The sequence below is a fragment of the Cyprinus carpio genome, chromosome B25 (genome assembly GCF_018340385.1).
Source record: "Cyprinus carpio isolate SPL01 chromosome B25, ASM1834038v1, whole genome shotgun sequence".
In the NCBI taxonomy this organism is placed as follows: domain Eukaryota; kingdom Metazoa; phylum Chordata; class Actinopteri; order Cypriniformes; family Cyprinidae; genus Cyprinus; species Cyprinus carpio.
Window position 1 is genome coordinate 15,512,452 of NC_056621.1, and position 21,940 is coordinate 15,534,391.

A 21,940-nucleotide genomic window follows, 5' to 3' on the forward strand; every position below is an offset into this window, starting at 1 on the left:
CTGAGTATCCTGGGTGTGATCAGATATTCCTCTCATTAATAAAAAATAATGTTACACCCTTTATGGAAATGAACATTATTAGGAATAATAAAAGAATCCTGATCATATTCACTTGTGGGCAATGGGTGTAGCATTATGGGTGTTATTGGGTCCCATTATGAGAACCTCTCATTCATTATTCACCAGTGTGCTTCATCGATACATTTGTTCAGCATGTGACCGGTGTATGGAACTCAATGGAATCTATCAATCATTCTGTGGAATGTCTGTGAATGTCTAGATGTCCTGTCACAGAAGAAGGAATCCACACTCACAGGATGTATGTGATGACTCCGATGCTCCTGGAGGAAACGGAAGAGAGCACATGGTTAAGCCATTGTCGAGTACTGGCACTTGCTGTATGTAAAGTACAAAGCGTGAGGTGCTTAAGAGTTCTCACCACATGTCAGCCTCTAATCCCAGCTGCTCATAGTTGACTATCTCTGGAGCTGAAAATAAACCAGGTTAGAGGCATCAGCTACATTTTATTCAAAACAACCCTGTGGGATGTCCAAAGATGGTAGAGATGTTCAGCATCTGACACTTACTTTGCATTTTACATTGTGAACTGTTGAACTTACCAACAAATTCTGGAGTCCCAAAAATGTTTTTGAACTCCACTCCGTCCTTGATCCTATGTGCCAAACCAAAGTCGATAAGCTTAATCCGCGGACGTTGGATATTGTTATCCAGCAGCATTATATTTTCAGGCTGAAAAAACAAATACATTTACAATTAAAACCATAAGCAATTAAAATTGAAACAACTTACATTTCCATTGACATTATGAGTGTCACTGTATGACGGTATTGAGCTGGTCATTAATTATTCACAATTCTTGTTTATTGGTTAATGTTTGGTTAATCATTTCAAATGATTATGTAGAACTGTTAATTTCATATTTATTTACTTGTTTATCTGATTCATTTTCCAATTATTTGACTGATATTTCATTAAAAATGTAATTTAATTTAATTTCCCCATGGAATGTTTGATATTTTTATAACTGGATATTGTTTGTTCTGTATTATACATTAACATGATCTATACTGTAGTTCTGAAAAAACTCAATTCTACAATCAAGTGGGAAACACTTCAGTTCTATGTGACTAAATTAGGAGGAAAATCTAACTAAAATGAGAAAAAAGTGAAACTGAAACATCTTTTGAGTTCACAAAACACATTGTAGCCTTGCAAACCGTTTTTGTATTGTTCAAGACAATAAAAACAGCGATGGAAATAAAAGATTTCTATTTTCAAGTCCATCTCAGCAAATGTTGCTTGTCATATGTGTCATGTGTCTGGCTAATCAACGTTGACCTCCACCTCAGCAGTTTGCATGCTGATGAAGTGGCTGAAGGTTTCATGTAATTCTGAGGGACGTTGCGTGGGACTCAACACCTGTTATGTTCCCATATTAATGCCTCTACATACTCAAGAGGTGAAAAGAGGCATCCAGCTGACTTCAAGTGTGGAGGAGGACTGTTCCCATAGGAATTGTGCCATGTCTAGGATGTACAAGTACAGATTTGCCTCCTAATCAATGTGAAAAGAAAGGCGAGAAAACTAGATATAGGCCTATGTTAGTGACCTATTTACTGGCTATACTTGTAAAATTTCTGAATTCAGCTGATAGCTAAATTAGCTACTTTCTGGAAAAAATTATTTTGTGAGCATGATATGGTGCATTTTCTCAACCTATCAGTAAATAAGTTTTCACCAAGAAAGTTATGCTATGCTAATATCTTTCTGAGTGTTAGACATAGCTGCGTTTCATTTTGGAGGCTGTGTCCTCAGGAGGTCGAAGCTCATGCAGAGTCCTCATTAGTGGCTATATTAAATCTATTAAAGATATTTTCTTTTGTAAGGCAGGACATGTTGTTTACATAGGTTATCAGTTAGCATATGTTATTTTGAATATGAGAGTGGGTTATGCTAAGCTAAGCTAATATCCAGTGAGCTGGCTACTTCCTAAAGCACTAAATTTAGCTGTTAGCTAAAATAACTTTTTATTGATAACTCTTTCGTAAGCATAGAATGACAAGTTTTGTTCAAATAGGAGTTAGAATATGTTTTGAGCAAGAGAGGGAGTTATGTTACACTAATATCCAGTAACCTAATTAGTCACTGGCTACTTTCTAAATCCTTGTTAGCTAAATTAGCTACTTTTAGGAATGCTAATTGAAATAAGCGAAATATAGTTATGAATGTACCCCGATAGCACACGTACAGCACAGAGATGTGTATTTGAAGTCTGCATTTACATCTGCAAGACATATTTTTTAGTGTTTGCTTAGCTGCAATACGACTATTGAACGTTTCCTATCAGATGTCAAATAGACGTATATTAGATGTCTTTCCGATGTTTATGATTGAGAATGTATGTAAAACTGACATCTTAAAGATGTCTGTCAGATGATTGTACAAAGCAGATGCTTTCCAGATCAAGCAATCTTTAACAGCCATCTTGCAGATGTACGTGTGCTGTCTGGGTAATACCACTGAGTGAGCCTATTCACAGATGAAGATGAATATTCAGTACGATAAACTAAATCACTTCAATAAAAATCATTAATACATTACATACCGAACATCATGTAACCGCTCCGAACATTCGTGTTTGTGTTAAAAGGCCTTCATGCTAAGCGAATATCCAGTGATATACTTCAATTAGTCACTGTTATGTCCTGACTAATAGGCTACCAATTATTTCAGCATGGTTCGTTTTGTTTACATAGCATTTAGCGTGTGGTAACTGGAGCAAGAGTAGTTGGTAGCTAAAGTAATATCTTTTTAGTGTCTCCGGCTGTCCTTGTAGAGTTCAAGCGTGTGCTGGCGACTGTGAAGACGCAGCCCTTATAAAAACAGGATGGAGATTATGGCAGAGAACAGCGTGGGTGACATGTCTCATCATGTGCCGCTGATAACCTTGTGTTAGAATGTCTGGACCCGGGCCAGCCGGGACGAAAAACATGAAGATGGGGTGAAAACACACGTACGATCTCAGCCCATGATGGGACGGTGTTCAGCAGAGTGGTTAGTTAGAGCTGTCATTAGGAGAGGAAGCTGTTTATGAGCTGAAAAGAGTGAAAGGAAGGAATTTCCAGACGGTTGACAGAAACAGGGTCATGTATGCATTCCCAAGAAACAGTACAATGGCAGGACTTAGAAAAGTGAATAGCTATTTTGTCATGCAAAGTTTCAGGTGTTGCCACGCAACAGACCCGATTGTTCTTCAGAAAAGGCCAATTCACCTCTGCTTGAGGAAGAGCTAAACTGTTGCCATGGCGACCATTATAGCTGTTTCTCGCCTCCACAACCAAGCCATTTATAGGAAGCTATACGACTGACTCCGGATCTCTCAGAACGCTGTGGACAAAACTTGTTTTGTACCTTCAGGTCAAAATGTGCAATTTTCTTGGAGTGAAGGTACTGAACTCCGCTGAGTATCTGTTTGATGAATTCTGTGGCCTCCTCTTCACTCAGCGACTCCTTCTGAGCCAGGAAGTCGAAGAGCTCGCCTCCTGAAACACTGAAAAACAACATTTGCATGTTAGAATGGGTTTACCTAACATGCAACCAACAGAGATATTCAAAGATGCAATCATGCAGCAAACGTAAGAAGCTGACTTTAAATTTGCTGTGCTGCACGTCATATTAAAGCATAACATTTCTTAAAAAATTTTTTTTTGGGTTTAATAAATAAACAAATACTTATCTATTTAATATTTATCTGATTAACATTTACTTACTCATTTATCTGATTAATATTAATTTAGCTGCTTCATATTTATTTATTTTTCCTGGTCACATTTTCACTTTTATTTATAATTGGATATTGTATTGTATTGTATTAAATTATGTATATTCCTAATGAAGATGAGAAAAAAATACAAAGCATAAAAAGTAGCTTAAAATATGTTTTGATTGAAAAACATTTATTTATTTACTTATTTATCAGTGTATGTATATAAGATGCACTTAATTCATGTTTATTTATGTAGATACTTATTGACTTTAATTTATGTAATTATTATTTTATCCATCCATTCAGCCATCGCTGTGGCTTCTTTTTTTAATAATTGGATATCATATTGTATATTGTAATTTAATTATATATGTGAAGTATATTTTTAATAAAGTTGGTTAGGAAAAAGAGTGTACCCAGTGCACTCAGTTTATCTCACACATACAGAGATGTTCATCTCAATAAAATGAGACTAGTAAACTTCCTCTGTGACATTTAACCACAGCAGCTCTTAAAATGGCTTAGTACAGCTCTTTTTATCATTAACATCAAACCACTTTATCGGAGCTCTGCAGAAATCTCTTTCCCATACACTCACAGACATTACAGCACAATAACATATCAGCTCAGCTGAACAAGTACACTATGTCTCCTTTTTGAAGCCCGAGTATTTGATCCAGAAAGATTAAAATGCAGAGCAGCTGACAGTCACAGACAGTCCATTCAGTCACAGTTCTGATTGGATTCAGGCCACAATTAGCCCTAATTGAGCTTCTACGCTCCCATGCACACATTACAGTCATGGTAAACCTGAGCCGGGCCTCCCAGCAACTCTAGAGCACTGACATTTACTACAGCCTACCCTACACATTCAGAGAATGACAAACACACAGGCCGTGGAAGTCTAAACTGCTCCCATTACATAGCACAAGCGGTCATGAGTAATATTAGCCAAAAATGTATGGAAATTCAGTATGCCATCTTGGCACCTTTGGCATAATGTTTACAATGATTTGGGACACACTAATCCTGATGCCACATACTATTTAGGATGGAGACTATGTGAACTGGGATGCAGACTGCACCATGCATTGATGCATTTTTTTTCCCTCTAATGCACCTGATCCAACGAATCAGATGTTTGTTATGTTTAATGGTAGCTGAAACAGCTGTTATAGTTCAGGGCTAGATGGTAAGGCTTCTTTCGAGAAAGTCTTAAGAGACTGAGGCAGAGAACTACTGGTTCAAACCGCAGTGAGTAAGAGCTCTTGGACGAGGGCGGCAGGCATTAGTCAACTAAAGAGCAACGTCATTTGAGGACTCGCACTTGAAATAAAGCAGTAGCTCGCATAGATTTGAATGTAAAACCTAGTTTGTTATAGTTTTAAAGGATTTCCTATCACATTTCTGAAAACGGCCTTAAAATTCAGCTAATATTTTGATGGATTTTTAATTTACTGTGCATTTAGAAATCTTAAAGGTGCGGTAATAAAAACAGCCTTTTCTAGTTGTAAGGGTCAGAGATATATGGAAGTTTGTTTCAGCCACTAAAAAAATAAAAAAATAAAAATGTAATAGGAACTTTCTCTAAATTCAGACTTTTTAATCCCAATTGCAAATTTATATCTCGCACTTCTGACTTTTTTCTTGCAATTACAAGTTATGAAGCCAGAATTGTTAGATATAAACTTGCAGTTGTAAGAGAATGGCAGAATTGTGAGCAGACTTTTTTTTTCTTTCAGAATTAGACTTTATAACAGTTATACAGGATATAAACTTGCAATTGCGAGAAAAAAAGTCAGAATTGCAAGACATAGACTAACAAATGTGTGAAAAAAAATCCAGAAATGCAATTCTGACTTTATTTGAGTTTATATCCTGCAATTATGGCTTTGTAACTCGCAATTTATATCACCATTTAGACATTATGACTCACAAATTCAAGATTATATCTCGCAACTTTAAGTAAAAAAAGTCAAAATTCTGAGTTTATATCTCGCAATTCTGTTTAAAGGCCTATATTTTCTTTGTATCTAGATATATTTTTCAGAATTGCAAGAAAAAAAGTCAGAATTTTGAGATATAAACTCGCAATTGCGAGATAAAATTCTGACTTGCAATTGACCGTTCGCAAGGAGCTTGATCGACAGGCGATCTGACCAATTAGAACGTGTATATTATGTGCCGCCGCTGTTATCCGCCATCTTGCCCGACATCTACGGCCGGTCTCCATAGAAATCCATGTTAAAACGGGGTAAAAAAAGATGGACTGAACTGAAACTTTTTCAATATAACTAAATGTAAAAATGTGCAGAGGGTTAAGCTGTGCTGTTTTTGGCTGTCCCAATAACGACAATAAGCTAAGAAATTCCTTTAAAGTACTTGTAAGCATGGCTCGCAGCGCTTAAGTTAAAATACTGAGTGTTAAATAATATATATATATATATATATATATATATATAGTATATATATATATATATATATATATAAATAATATAATATACCTATATTTTTTATGCCATGTTGGAAACAGGCTTCCATAGAGATAAAATAGAAGTGGTTGAGTAAAAACTAAATTAAATTGTCTTTTTTTTTTACATAAAGCCTTGAATTTGGCTTAGGAAGCAGATGAAAAGGTTCAGGATATGGCCCCTATAGAGTGAGGACAGCTGTGCGAGTGGGTAATTGTAGCTCTCACAAACGGTGTGGGAGGACGTGTTCTCACTCACAGCTCCAGGATGAGCACCATGTCAGTGCGGTTCTCGTAAACGTCGTGCAACGTGATGATGTTGGGATGCTGGAGCTCCTGTAGGATGTCCACCTCTCTCTCGATCTCCTCTCGCCGAACGCCTCTCCGGCTCGCCCGACTCTGCCGCTTCTTTATGAACTTTGCAGCATATTCCACACCTGTACTCTTCTCTTTGCATCGCTTCACGATAGCAAACTGCCCACTGAGTAAAAGAGAGAGAGAGACACAGAAAAACATTCAGTTCTTCTGTCTAATAAGCCAGATGATGAATGATCTGAGTAATCACATTTAACATTCATCTCCCCAGGATATGGTTAATAACGCAATAGCAGAAAAAGCTGCCACATTGTATCTGTCAGTTTTTTTAGGATTAAACATTCCAGGGGATTAAAGAATTTTCTAGTTTCTTCAAACAAATTTGGTTCAGAAAATAATCGACTGCACAAGAATGAAACTAAACGAACATTCGGAACAATGTATAGACCATTCATTTATATAAAGTGACAGTGCTCAAAACCCACACTAGCGAATTTAGTTTCAGCGCTTTCCTTGAACTCATTTAGATCTTTAAATGTGATGTAAATGTTATTGTAACAACAAAATGCATGAATTGTGAAGGAATTGAAATTGCAAAACTTGCCACTGATTCAAAATGACTACAATAAATATGAAAAAATGTTTAAAAATGCATACATTTGATTTTGATCTGACTTGTTTTTTAATAAACAGCTATAAATATAAACATACAAAAATATTCTAATATTGGTTTCTTGTTAATAGTCCCAAAAATATTAAAATGCAAGGCTTTATGCTATGATAAACCGATCAAAAGTTACACTAAAGGTATTAATAATATTAATAACATTTATAATATTTTTTTAAGTTTTAGTAACAAAACAAATAATTAAAGTGACAAAGTAAAAAGTAACAAAAAAGCATTTATACATTTGTAGATTTTATTTATACATTTTTATTTGATAAATTATGGTACTTGAAGCAATTAATGCATTAATACTAATAGTAATATTTATCTACAGTAAATGTTTACAAATGCATAAATCTGATGAGACTTTAATGTGGTTTGGTTTTAATAAACGGCATATATATATATATATATATATATATACACACATATACACACACACACACACACACACACACAAATACACATAATATATTGTTGATTTATTGGTAATAGTCTAAAGACTAAGTTAAATAAAATTAAAAAACCAAACCACGGAGTGCATTTCTTCATCGTACAAGTTGACCACATGCCAATGAGACATAGTTTCTTTAAAAGCATTAGATGCTTAATTTCCTTAAAATGTAAACAGAAATGCTTGAAATCCTTCAACACAAACTGGCAGTAACATTAGAAACAAGAGAAAATACTTAACTGGAGCCAAATGAGTGTCAGTCTAAGTATGGTCTCTATACGCTCTATTTAGCTCTATAAGCTGCATCGTGTGCAGCACGAATCACATGTTGCAGATTAATTACAGAGACTCTTTTTATCAAGGGTACATGCAGCTAACCTCACAACTACGTTAACATATGAACGCCCACATTCACATATCAATGCATATTCAGTATTTAGTAACTTGGCATAGCTTTGCTTTTAGCCTGTGAAACCCACTGGGTTTGCGCTGTTGAAGTGAACAATCAATTATGTGTTGGATCTTAAATGCTGAAATATGTCTACAAGGATGGTTTGTACTCGAGCTCCCTATAGAATCTCGGAACAGAACGTTTCTTGCATAGCGAGAGCCTGAGAGGAAATCCTGCCGCAGGGAAGCGCGCGCCAACTGGGGTCACAGTGTGGGAGGAAAACGCTCTCAGAGAGGAGAGAGACAGAGAAGAGGAATGCCACCCACCCACCGCTTCTGTGTCAAAGACGCTTTTGCTTCCTCGCACATGCTTTGAACATTTCAAACAATATCTCTCGACACAAGCTGCTCATGTTATTTGTTGGTTTGTGTAGACACTGGGTAGAAAGGATACATTAAAGTAGGGATGCACAGATACTGATTCATGTTTAAAAGGTTTTAAAGGGGGTCATACAATAGAAAAAATAAAATTGCTCTTTTAAAATAAAAAAAATTAATTTTATCAAGTACTGTAGATGTATTCCAGCCAATCATAGATATAATCTATCCTTCATTCCATTCATTCATTCTAACATTGGGCAATAAACCGCCATGATCTTGGCTTAAAAACTGTATTATCATTTAGAACAATGACAGACTTGTTAACATGCATATTCGGTGAACTAAAACTTTAAATGCTAAATCAAACTGCTGCTAAAACAATATGAAATTAAAACAATATGTGATTTAAAAACCTCCGAAAGCCAAAGCACAGGCACTACCATTCAGAAGATTAAATCTGTATTTTTTAATGCTTTTGAAAGTCTTTCATGCTCATCAAGGCTGCATTTATTGATCAAAAACACAATACAAAACAGGAGTATTGTGAAATATTATTACAATTTATAATAACTGTTTTCTATTTTAATATATTTTATACATGCAATTTATTCCTCTGATGCAAAACTGAATTTTAAGCATCATTACTCCTGTCTTTAGTGTCACATGATCCTTTATAAAACATTTTAATATGCTGATTTGATTATTATCAATATAAAAAAAATTGAAAGAAGTAATAAATTTTTTTATTTCTTATTTTTTATTAATATAAAGTTTAAAAGAAGTGTATTCGAAATATAAATATTTTTAACCTCTGAATATTATAAATGTCTTCACTGTCATTTTTGGTAAATTTAATGCAATTAAATTCCAAATAATTGTGATTTTTTTTCTCACAATTCTGAGAAAAAAATAACTGTGAATTGTGAGACGATTACTCAAAATTAAACTTGCAATTCTGAAGTCTTAATTGTGAGATATGAACTTGAATTGTAAAATTCAAATTCACAATTATCTTTATGTATGCATGTATGAATATATGTATGTATGTATTTACTGTATGTAAATTCTTGGTGGGAATAAGCTTACATTGAATGATTATAGGTATTAATTTGTTATTTAAAAAAAATTGTCCAATCACAACAAAGATTATGTACATATAGAAACAGTCTTAAAAGTACAGCAACAAAAACAACATTTACTTCTAAATATAACAGATAAGGTGGTCAGTGCCTTTTAAGTTTAACTCCTTTATTTGTCTTAATATAGAAATGCATTCCTGATGCACATGGACAGGCAGCACATGAAGTCAACAGATTTAGGAAGTGTCTCTGAGTCACGACTATATCCGACTATGAGTCTAACAAGACCACAGATCTAGACGGACTGCATGTAAACTGACTAAGCGAGCCACTCTTGACATCATGCCTCACGTCTGCGGATGTGCATTTGGCCCGGCTCATTATCAGCTGTGACCAGAAAAAACCTGTCCTCTATAAACTCCTCTAGCGCTGTACCGTCACAGAGAAGAGGGATTAGAGGGAAACAGACAGCAGGATAAGGGGGGGGGTGAAAAATGAGGGATGATATCTTCACTGTGAAATGCACAGGATGTTTAGCAAGGTTTCTAAACATCGTCATCTGTAGGAATGTCTTCTAGCAGACCACAGTAGACTTTGGAAATAGATGACTGTGTTTTAGTCTTATGTCACTTATTAAATGTTACATTAAACTTTCATGTTGACTGTTTGTTCAGTTATAGATAAGAATATCATGCAACAACTTTGTGGGTCTTTGATTCTTCAAAGTACTGTGCTTCTGTGTTCCTGTTCCCCTTTCTCTGATCTCACATGGGAAGTATATAAAAATACGATGTTGCAGATTAAAGTTCTGTTTGTCACCTGCTGTTCTTGTTCATGCATCGAGTTCTGAATGCGCTGTGAAAATAGGCCGTGTAGATTATGCACAGCGAGCAGATGATTAGACCATGATTGTAGCCAGTTTTTTCCCTGTGTTTCACATGAAGCCCCACTGAGAGCTTCCATAAGGCTGTGATAGGATATGTGTCTGTGCCACCCTTTTCCTCTTCTACCTGCTAGTGTTTTTTGTGTTGATGGGCAGTGCTACAGAGTAATAAATGTAAATATATATATAAATGTATGTATTTATTCAGTTGTTTATTATATATTATATATAACATTATATAGATAAGGGCTGTCAAATCAATTAATCACATCCAAAATATTGTGTTATTGTGTGAACTGTTTATTTTTATATGTATATATAAATACACACACATACACGTACTGTATATATTTAAGACATATTTAAATTTCTATTTATATTATACATAAAAATAAATATGGTTAAATACAACCCAGCGCTGGATAAAATATGGACAAACCCAGCGATTGGGTTGTTTTGACCCAACAGATGGGTTACTGCCTAGAAGGCTGGGTTTAACATTTAACCCATCTGTTGGTTGAAAACAAACCAATCGCTGGGTTATATATTTCTTGGATATATAGCACATACAACCACATTTCCCTATAATTCTGTTCCTGTGGCTCAGTGGTAGAGCACTGCGTTAGCAGCGCAAAAGGTTGTGGGTTTGATTCCCAGGGAACACATGTTAGGTAAAAAATATTAGCCTGAATGCACTGTAAGTTGCTTTGGATAAAAGCGTCTGCTAAATGCATAAATGTAATAATTCTCATTATCGTAATGCAATAAATTTAATTTTCAGACAAACCATTTTTTTAATTTTATATATATTGTATATATATTCCTATAATGTCCCTTTAATTCTCATTATCATAATGGACTAAAATGTCATTCATTATTCTTAAAAAAAAAAAAAAATATTTATAGGGTACTATTTAGTGTACTATATTAAATTATGCTGATTTAATTAAATAGTATAGTAATAGTATATTAATAGCATAAAATACTGTACTACATTAGAACTGAAAAATCATCACTATCAATAATGAGACTGAAAAAGTACTCAAAAGTAAAATGTCCAGATATGTTACAGTAATGAGAATTTGAGAGGAAAATGTGCTTGACTGTCATGAAAATTTCACAATTCAAATCATGTTAATGTTTTGAAAATGGTGTTTCGTTTTATTTTGGGGTAAACTGTGATCCAAATTTATGTAAAATTCACCAATTCATGCGAAACCAGGTTTGTTTCTATTTTATTTTTTCAAAGAAAAGTTTTCCTTCTTTTGCCACAAAAATTGTACTTTATTTTTTTTGTATCTAGAAGGCACACACAACACCAAAACCAAAAGCAAAATTCCCCACACCCCTCTTTTTTTTATATTCAAAAAACACAGACATAATAAAGACAGAGACATGTGTCTGCTAGGACAAGAAACACTGATTTAAAGAAAACAACTTTTATTTCACTCCAGAGGACATTTTTCTCACTGTGTCTAATGCGGTTTTCTGTTCACATAACGCAATAAGATCAAGAGAAGAATTGCATTACAGTTCAGTGCCTTTGGCAAGTAAAACCGAATATGTTTGATTGCTAAATCAGAAGGGACTATTGGCCACATCGATAACTATGTTTGTTTAACAACCCATAACCCACAGAGATACGAGGACGCCAAACACTGCTAGGTCTCCGCCTGGAAAAAGGGGTCGGGTTGTCCACCGAGAGCTCAGAGGGGCCTACATAATAAGAGGTTTTCCCCCATACACATACACACACAGCACAAAGGCATGGAAAACCAAAACAGTCTGAACTGGAATGTGTAGCCGGAGGGACAGCCCGGTCTCTTTCAGATCCATAGGAGAACACAAGCCTAGACCAAAACAACTCAACTTCTCAAGTTTTCTTTCCATTTATCACATTAGCGGCATATTTCACCTCCACAGGCCACAATAATGTTATTTTAATTCACAACACATGATGGTGCAGGCAACATGTGTGTGAAGCAAATCACATACTGTAGCAATTTACTCAAAGCATATGATTTTGTAATTAAGATACATACACAGTTTAGTTATTAAGATCTATTCTATTAATGTCTATTCTGGTTAAGTATTATTGTACATCTCGCCTTTTTGAGCTTAATGTTCCAAAATTAAAAATTAAACTACATACACAGTTTAGTTAAATTACGTGGATATTCTGAATAAGGTGTTATGCGCCAAAAATCTAATTAAACCAGAAATAGTCCAGCTGTTTTATGTAGATTTTCAAGAGAATATAAAAACAGGTAAATCTGGTTGTTGTTGAAAATCTACTTACATAACGCTTATAAAATTGTAATAGGACCATATTCTAATTAATATCAGAATATTTTTGTAAACACTAACAGCTAGAAACATATTTTATGTATTATATGTGTCATAAATGTTACTAGGCTATATCATGTTTTTTTAACATTTCACTTAGACAATATGACAATATCACTTAGACACAATTAAGGTGTGGTGAAATTAGCTAAATGTATGAAGCACAGCTCACACAGAAGTCATTTTCAAACCAAGTAGCTTACTGTTGCCAAACAAAGTGAATCCACATAACTAACTTGAACCTGTAGCACAATTTGCATAGGAACATATTTCACCCTCACGTGAAATTCCCAAAAGCATTGATTTCAATAGAAATGAGTAACAGTAAATGTGACCGGACTTAAACACTTCCTGATGAGGACAAAGTAGTGCTTCACAAACTGACCTTTCATTCAAATGCCTTCAAGAAGGTTTGTTTTAAAGCTGTATTACATGCTTTGTCAGAGGTGTGATTTACAGACTATCTGAGGGAGGACAGAGGCAGCCCATTGCAGGCGTGCCACTAGTCTCTGTTCTAAGCCCGCTTGTGTTTCTGACGGCTGGAGGTCTCAGTGGATTTCCACTCCCAACAGCTGCTGGTTATTAGCCGGAGGGCCATGCGCATGACTAAACGGCGCCAGTCCAATATTCAAATGCGGGTCCAGAGGGGACCATATGACACTGAGTTTCATTATGTCCATATGTGCATACATGAAAAAGCATGTCCTTTGCTCTGACAACAGGATGGAACAGATGTTAATGCATTCTTCATCTGGGCTAGGTCTCAGTTTAAAAGCGAGTTTAAAACAACAGAGTGCGTGTTTTTATTTCCACCGCAATGGAAAATATGCATATTCCATTGACCAATCAGCTTTCAGGACCGGAAGTATCCATTTTGTGTAAAAATGATAAAACATTATTGCATTATGGATGTCATTTCTTTGAAATCCTGCCAGTGAGTTCCTCTCAAACTGAACACACAGTCATTCCTCCCACACAATCTATCATAACAGCTTTTCAACTCCTTCAATTCACAGCTGCCGAATACTTGCTTTTCAGCACTTTGGACAGATGATTATTTGCGAATAAAACATTAAGAGATGCTTCATTAAAGCATCTTGTTTGGGCAGTATTGGGCAAAACAGCAGTGGGGGAAAGAATGCGAGGAATGTGCGTTGATGTTTCGACAGATCACCGTCCCTCCAACTCTTTTGCTAAAAATAACTTTTTGTTTTTTAATTCAAACTTGTTGACATGTACAAAGAATTGCTATTGTTGCACTGTGAGCATAGGAGGAGGGTGAACCAACTCCAGGGTAAGGCTAAAATTTGCCTAATGTTAGTGTAATCCTATTAACACGCACAAAAAAAACACAACTTTTACTCAATAACACACAATTCCTACCAAAAAAATAAAAATAAAACAAACAAACACAAACTTTTTATCTCACAATTTTTACTCCATCGCACAATTGAAACTCTATGTCCAATTACTTTTTTTTTTTAATTCAGTGAGAGTGGCGGAAAAAGGTTTCCATAAATACCAGATATGGGCGTCATATGTCTCAAAATAGTTTTAATACAACTGAATTTGTATATAACGTGATCATAATGTAATAAAACATTGTTTGTATTTAACAAGATACTAATTATAAGGCTTTCATTTCCACGGTTATTCAAACAACGCAAGCAAAGAACATTTACATTATCAAAGAACATGACTGACTTCAGTCTACCGTGAGTTTAAGCCCACTCAAAAACCCGCTATAATCAATAAAGCTGGCTACAACATCAAATGAATATCTTACTTATATCGTATGTACATTTCCACTTTGTTGTGTATGATTAATTTGCGAGAGTGTAGAATTCAGTCAGCCTGCGTGCGCTGAACACAACTCGGCGTTTCAGAATCAGCGATGACTCATCTGCATGCCCCTGATTGGTCATTGCATTCATAAGCTCAACAGAATCACGTGTGATTGGATATTATGCGCAACAATGTAAAAACGCCTAATTTGATGCATCATTAGCAGATCTAAATTTAATGCCGCGATTGACACTTTTCATTTCATTTTCACGTTATTCGTGACATCCTTTATAGATTTAGTTTAATTGTACTGGGGCATATTTGTCCAATTTGGTGGCATTTTTGCCCCAAGCCCCTAAGTACTCCTTAAATTCCAGACCCTTGGCCAGGGGAAGTCTAAGCCTTGCCCAGCCTTACACACGCTCCGCCTATGACTGTGAGGACTACAACAGGATGCTTAAAATAGCCAACTTTACCCAGATACCCCTGGATCAGCTCATTGTGGGGATCAATAGCACCTGTTGTTCACTTCAGCAGACAGACACCTACATATCTGGCCTTGAGCTTTGAAAGAAATGGATTCTTGAAAATATTAAATTAACGTTTTAATGGGAATGGACTAATAGAAAATATTTAATGCAAATAAAAACATTAATTCATTAAACACAGGAAAGACCAATTCCTGCAAACATTATTTATACATTTGAACATTGCAACAGTTCAGATACTGTTGCATTTATTGGTAGTTTTTAAAAGCTGATACTAATATCTAGATATAATTGGTAAGATTTTTTGAAAGAAAATGATACTATTCAACATGGATGCATTCATTTGATCAGTAGAGACGGTCAGGACTATTAGAGCGATACAAAAAATGTCATTTAAAAAATAAATGTTGTTCTTTTGATATTTCTATTTATCAATGAATCATGAAAGTTTGAATGAAATTACTGATGGATCATGTGAGATTAAAGACTGGAGTAAGGATTTTCAAAATTCAGTTTTGCATCATAGGAATAAATTACATTTGAAAATATATTTAAATAGAAAACAGTTATTTTATATTGTAATAATATTTCACAATATTGCTGTTTTTACTGCAATTTTTATCAAATAAAGGCAGCCTTGGTGAGCATTTTTCTTTCAAAAACATTGAAACACCTTTTGAACAGTAGTGCATACATAATACAATTAAATTAAAGTAAATGGGTTAAAATACAAACTTATAATAAAAAATATATATAATTATAATAAATAAAACTTATTTTACACAACATTTAGTCAAAATTTAATTTGACTAAAGTTAATTGGCCCAGGTGGTGCATTTATATTGGTTATAATGTCGTAAGGTCATATGTCATTAAAATAATCATAAAGCATTTTCCATTTTTTGCCCACTGAAAATGTAAAATAAGTTTTTAATCTTTCATCAAGTCTCAGTATGACATATTGAATGGATTGTACCTTTGTCCTTTACAGCCTTTTTTCTGCTCACTTCAAATTATATATGACGTCCACTCTGACTAAAGTCCACAGGCAGCTGTCTCTTCTTACATGATTTGCTGAAATATGAGTCAAAAATGTCTTGACTAGTGTGTTATCAAATGTGCGGGCTGATTACTTATAGTATTAGTCATTGCAGTGTTCACTCTGTGACTCATAAAGTTACTTTCACTCTGACATGGCAGAAAAGTTGATTCTCCATTAACCATTTGAGAAAATGATTCTCCATTAACATCCTAATCAAATTATTGGGGGCCTGGAACAACAGATTTTATTGACAATAATGTGCCCCCATGGTTGTCCCCATGACGGCAGCCCTGTATATAGAGTACATGATGACTCACAGATAAGCGAACAGCCAATAAAGATACAGACCAGAAACATATGGTGAGCTGTTTTGAAAAGAAAAGAAAAAACTAAAAAAAAAAAAAAAAAAAAAAAAACACCTCACAAACCAACAGCTGTGCGTATAGTCTGTTGCTATGGGAATGATTTGCACAATCTCTTAAAAAAGATGCACATGCAGTACATATATTTATAAAATACAATCTCTCACATTGTATCAAGACTGAGTCCTGTCAAAACATACACAAACACATCAACTCTAAAAAATTCACTAATTCTCTCATCTTCTGTGGCTTTCATCACTTCCTCCTATTGCTTAACCTCAAGTGAAGGGGAAGAAAGAGTTGCTTTTTCTCTCTTAAAAAAAGCTGAATTGAAAGTTTTTAAATGCTGTTCATGAAGGGCTATCATCCGTCTGAGCAGCACACGTCAGATCTATATAAACTGAATGTTTTACCCAAATATAAGTTTGCTCATGAAAGAGACAGATTTGCCAAAGCCTGCTGACTCAAAAGCACAGTAAAGCAATGTAACAGGATCACTATGCAGTATATAATGTGTTACATAAGTGCTCTTCCTCTATCTTACCTGTCGACTAACATACTAGCTGGAACTGGTCTCTGTGACATTACTGTGAAATATATACTGACTGGATCTTATAGACCTTTAGACTCCATACTTAATTTAAAGTGAAAGATGAAAGTGAGGCTGTGCAAGACAGAAGTACAATCCGATCAATGTGATTGATTCACCAAAAAAAAAAAAAAAAAAAAAAAAGCTTTAAGAAATTGCATGTGTATTAATAACAAAGAAATGGCAAATAACACATTGATTTAAACATGAAATTTTGAAGTACAAAGACATCTTTGTTTTATTTACAACTTTAATAAAATAAATTTTTACAGTGTACAAAACGGTCAATTTTCTGTGTAAGTCATTCATAAAACCAACCTTCATGTAATGAGGTTAAGTTTATGTTTAATAAAGTAGGCCACGAGTCCTTGGAAGTCATATGTTGAAACATGTCCTGTTTCTCGTGCACGTAAAACCTCACAGAAGCAAAAAAAAAAAAAAAAAAAATTGAATTAGGACCTTCAGAAAGGGCAAATCTGTTTAGTTTTTAGTAGGGGTGTCAGTCGATTAAAATTTTTAATCTAATTAATTACATGATGTGTCGATTTAATTAATCTATTAATCGCAAACTACATTTGGATGTAAAAATAGCCCCAAAAGATTATTTAAAGCTATTTTTGTGTTAAATGATAAAGTATTAAGTAGACATTACAAATAGTAGCTGTAGAAAGAAATGATTTATTTAATTCAACATAAAATTTATTACACGTTTAGGCTACAATGGGCTAACATAAACTATGGAACATAAAAGAAGATCATTTGAGAAACAGCTCCGTTTTATTTTATTTTTTTCCATTCATGCAATGGAGGTCATTGGTAACCAAAACAGCTTTGTTACCAACAGTCTTCAAAATACCTTCTTTTATTTTGAAATTTTTTTATGAAATAATACTGTAAATAAGAAACTAAAACTGCCAGCAGGTGGCTGTAAATGTCTTTATGAGTCATTCATTCATTCATTCAATTCATTCAAATGCTGATTCATTCAGGAATGAAGTAAATGGCTCACTTGATCATTGATTCACTCAGTTGGTTAAAAACACTGATTCGTTCACAAACTAAACACCGCTGTGTTACTCAGAGATGCACTCAATATGGAACATTTTTGTTAGCAAAACCAAAAACAGACAATATTGTGTTTAAAATATAACACAATATCAACTTCAGTATACTGAATTGTTGTATGAAATCACATTTGGGACAAACAGCACTTGTGTGCTTGGTCTCGCTGCTAGTATGATATCGCTTATCATGTGATATAAATATGACAAAAACTCATACGGGGTATTTTTTGCCCCAATATCTTGAATTTTTGGGCATAACCGCATTTATGGAGTTGTTGCCCTGCATCATATCAAAGTCCCTTTATATAGTCTTTGATCATATTTGTCAACAGTCAACAGAATGAAATACTGTATAAGATGATGTCTGGGGGTGGGGCCAGGGTGTTAACTGCATTAAAATATTTTAATCGTGTTATTTTTCCATAACTAATTAATTAAGTAATTAATGTGTTAAACTGACAGCCCTAGATTTTAGTCATATATTTTAATTAAAAAAAAATTCTGACACTAGTGATAAGAGCTCAGTACTTCATAGAAAACATTGCGGGGTTTTGTACTATTTTTTTTAAGTTATGGGTGTTTGCACAACTATGCCCTAAAATACATGATAAAGCAATAGCAATGATGCTATGGTTGAAAACTGAGAACCGGTTCAGATTCAGAACTACCAAACATACCAAAACCAAATACAGAGTTTTGGCATGAAACTCTAGATGGCGCAGTCCGATAGGTCTAACTCAATCTGAATTATGAAGTCATTATCACATGGCACAGCTGATTGGTTCTCTCCTGTACTGGTAGCCAATGAGCTCGCTGCTCAACATTCAAACATATGACTAGTACTTGCTGTAGCAGTTGGAGCCTTCTTCAGAAACCCTCCACCTTCCCCAGCTCCACCTGTATAGATCTGCTACAAGGTGATTCATGTATGCTATATGGGGGTTATTTCATGAATGTTATATTTGCAGCAGCAGCAGCAGTATTTCTTACATGCTCACAGCAGCATGTTGTGGATGTATTGGCACTAGCAAGTCTTGGTACTTGCTCTGCTGCATCAGCAGCAGCAGCAGCGTAGCAGATCTATTCTGCCAAGACCAAATACATTAACATTGTCATTTACATTACCATGCCAATCCCTCCAAGAGTTGTCATGACAGAAATTATTTTAATGATGTTTTGTTCCATTAGCAGTTATCAAACATCTGCATTCATTCGCCAGTTTGGATGAAACATCATACTAAAAGAGAGCACGTGAATTATTAAATAAAATGTCTACAATAAGAATTGTTTTCAATTTTATTCTATTGAATTATTTCATATAAAATAAATGAATAAATAAAAAAAACAATAAAGCACTCAAGGCCGGTCATATTTTGAATATATTCTCAATACATACATATTTTATAAGTTAAAGTGGTTAATAATGCCAACTACAAAAACCATGTAAACATTATTTTTGAAAGTTGTCAATTAACCAAAGATTATTGGAGCATATGTTGTACAAGAAAATACTATTTCAGTTTTTCTACTTCAAAGTTGTTTAAATCAGTGTGCCACTTGCCATTTCTTTCTGCTTATCTTTGTAATTATTTGTGACATTTACTAGCAATTACGGAATGAAAATGATTTCAAAGCCATTTTTACAAAAATGTTGGATTTACATCAACATATCTTCCTGTAACAAACATGTGCAATGACTAAGACAAATATATCCAACTTGTACACTGTCATCAGTCCATTATAGAGATTCCAATCATCTCTGAATAAAGCTTCTGTCAACAACAAGCCCCCACCTCCAGGGAACAAAGTGGTTGCATAAAAGGGTCTCATTTGTCCCACACTGTCAACCTTTGAAGCAGGTGATTCATGCCATGGTGTGACAGCTAGTCCCTCCAACTCCCACACGGAACATGAACGCTGGTGGGAGTTTGTGAGTGTGAATAATTCTTTGCGTTTAAGTGTCTTCATTCTTTCCTTCATTCTCTCTCTCTCTTGCTGTCCTCTTCTGATAGACATGTTTGCAGCTGCTAATGTGTTACAGATCATCACACACAGCTCTGTGAAACCACATATGAGCTATTTCCTCTTTCACACGCAAGATACGTGTCAGTGTGCGTGAGCATTTCCACCTCAAATGCATCTGATACTCCATGACATGTCTGTGGGGACGTAGGCATCGTTTTGAAAAAAGAAAACCAAAACATTACCAAAAGAACATTAACTTCTAGGCTTTTTAAGTGTGCAGAGGACAGGATTGCTTTTAACACACATGGCTAAGCTATCAACCTTTAGCTTTTGTACTTTGTGCTGTAGTAATCTCAGCAAAACGAGGTTTATTGTACTGTATGTTCTCTGTTGTAACAATTACTATTGGCTTGTATCTAGGCAATTAAATGTATACTTAGTATGTTAAACCTAACACTAAATCTGTGTTTTAAACACGAGTGAGCTTCAATGTTGTCTACTGCCTACACAGGCAACTGCCTTCCAAGAACCACATTCACAGAACCACATAGACATCAACAATGAAATATACATATATTATCAATATGTCTCCTGCTTTCTCCACCATTTTGGATTCAGTCTGACTTTAATATGGCCAAAATGGGGTATGATGAGATGGTCCGTTGTCAAGTTTATTGATAAAATTGGCTTGTCTGCCTATTTCATCAATCAAAATTTGTAATTCGACAGACTTACACTAAAGCTGGAAACCAAGCAATTTCTGGAGACAAGAACATCACAGAGAATTAGTGATTGGATCTTTTGACTTTTGAAAGGGATAGTTCACCCAAAAATGAAAATTACCCCATGATTTACTCACCCTCAAGCCATCCTAGGTGTATATAACTTTCTTCTTCAGATGAATACAACTGGAGCTATATTAAAAAATGTCCCGGATCTTCCAAGCGTTGATGTTTTGAAGCATGGCAGCTGGTTTGAGCTGGTTATGAACTGGTCCTGAGCAGGAGCTAGTTGCTTAGGAACAGCACATGACCAGCTTAAACCAGCTTAAACCATGTTTCAAAACACGCCAAACTAGCATATGCTGTTTTTTCAACAGGAAAGGCCTTTATTAACCCTCAGAGCTGTGTGGAGCACTTTTTTATGATGGATGGATGCAATTTTTTGGACTTCAAAAACTCAAAACCCATTCACTGCCATTATAAAGCTTGGAAGAGCCAGGACATTTTTAATATAACTCTGATTGTATTCAACTGAAAGATTAAAAGTCATAAACACCTAAGATGGCATGAGGTAAATCATGGGGTAATTTTTCATTTTGGATATCCCTTTAAGTCCCGTTTACAAAGGACAATAAATATAATGATAACTATAAATATTCTATGAGAAGTCCACACCACAGCTACAATGATAATGACACAGAGGAACAGTATCATAGGGATCACTTACAAAACACTTTTCTTCTAGTTGTTCAGTCAGTCATAAACACCTTTAAAGAACTGACAGTTGGCAAAACTGCAGGACATGCTCAAAATAAACACAACATTATCATCTATTGTGGACGCTAATATAGTAATCATTATAGTTCACTTTTGGTTTGAACAGGACTTTAGAGCAGTAAAGATCCACAACCTCGGCATGTTTTGGCTACTTCTGTACAGGCAGACACCACTTATATTTTCTTCAGAATATTGTTAAGTGCCTTTAAAGAAAAAACTGCAACATTTTACCCAGTACTATTACAGTACTGTACTGTTAGCTTAGCAGCATGCTAACTTCAAACTCGGTTTAGAAAGTGTTGAGTTCTTCAGAAAATTTAGCTTTTATTCTAGTTGCATTTAATGTTTAAACAAACAAAGCTGGTCCTTTATTA

General features: G+C 34.9%; 1 protein-coding gene across 3 annotated transcripts in view; it reads right to left on the reverse strand.

The window, feature by feature from the left end:
• The window catches only part of dapk2b (death-associated protein kinase 2b), a 33,299-nt gene that overhangs the window by 9,095 nt on the left and 2,264 nt on the right, over window positions 1-21,940 (reverse strand). For 2 of the 3 annotated variants that reach the window (XM_042753255.1, XM_042753253.1), the window contains exons 3-7: window positions 6,517-6,738; window positions 3,433-3,571; window positions 621-750; window positions 440-488; window positions 315-341 (exon numbers count right to left, since the gene is read on the reverse strand). In XM_042753255.1, the coding sequence (XP_042609189.1) occupies window positions 315-341; window positions 440-488; window positions 621-750; window positions 3,433-3,571; window positions 6,517-6,738 (567 nt within the window). Of the gene's footprint in view, window positions 1-314; window positions 342-439; window positions 489-620; window positions 751-3,432; window positions 3,572-6,516; window positions 6,739-7,933; window positions 8,041-21,940 lie in introns of those variants that run through there. The other variant, XM_042753254.1, reaches the window with a different exon arrangement.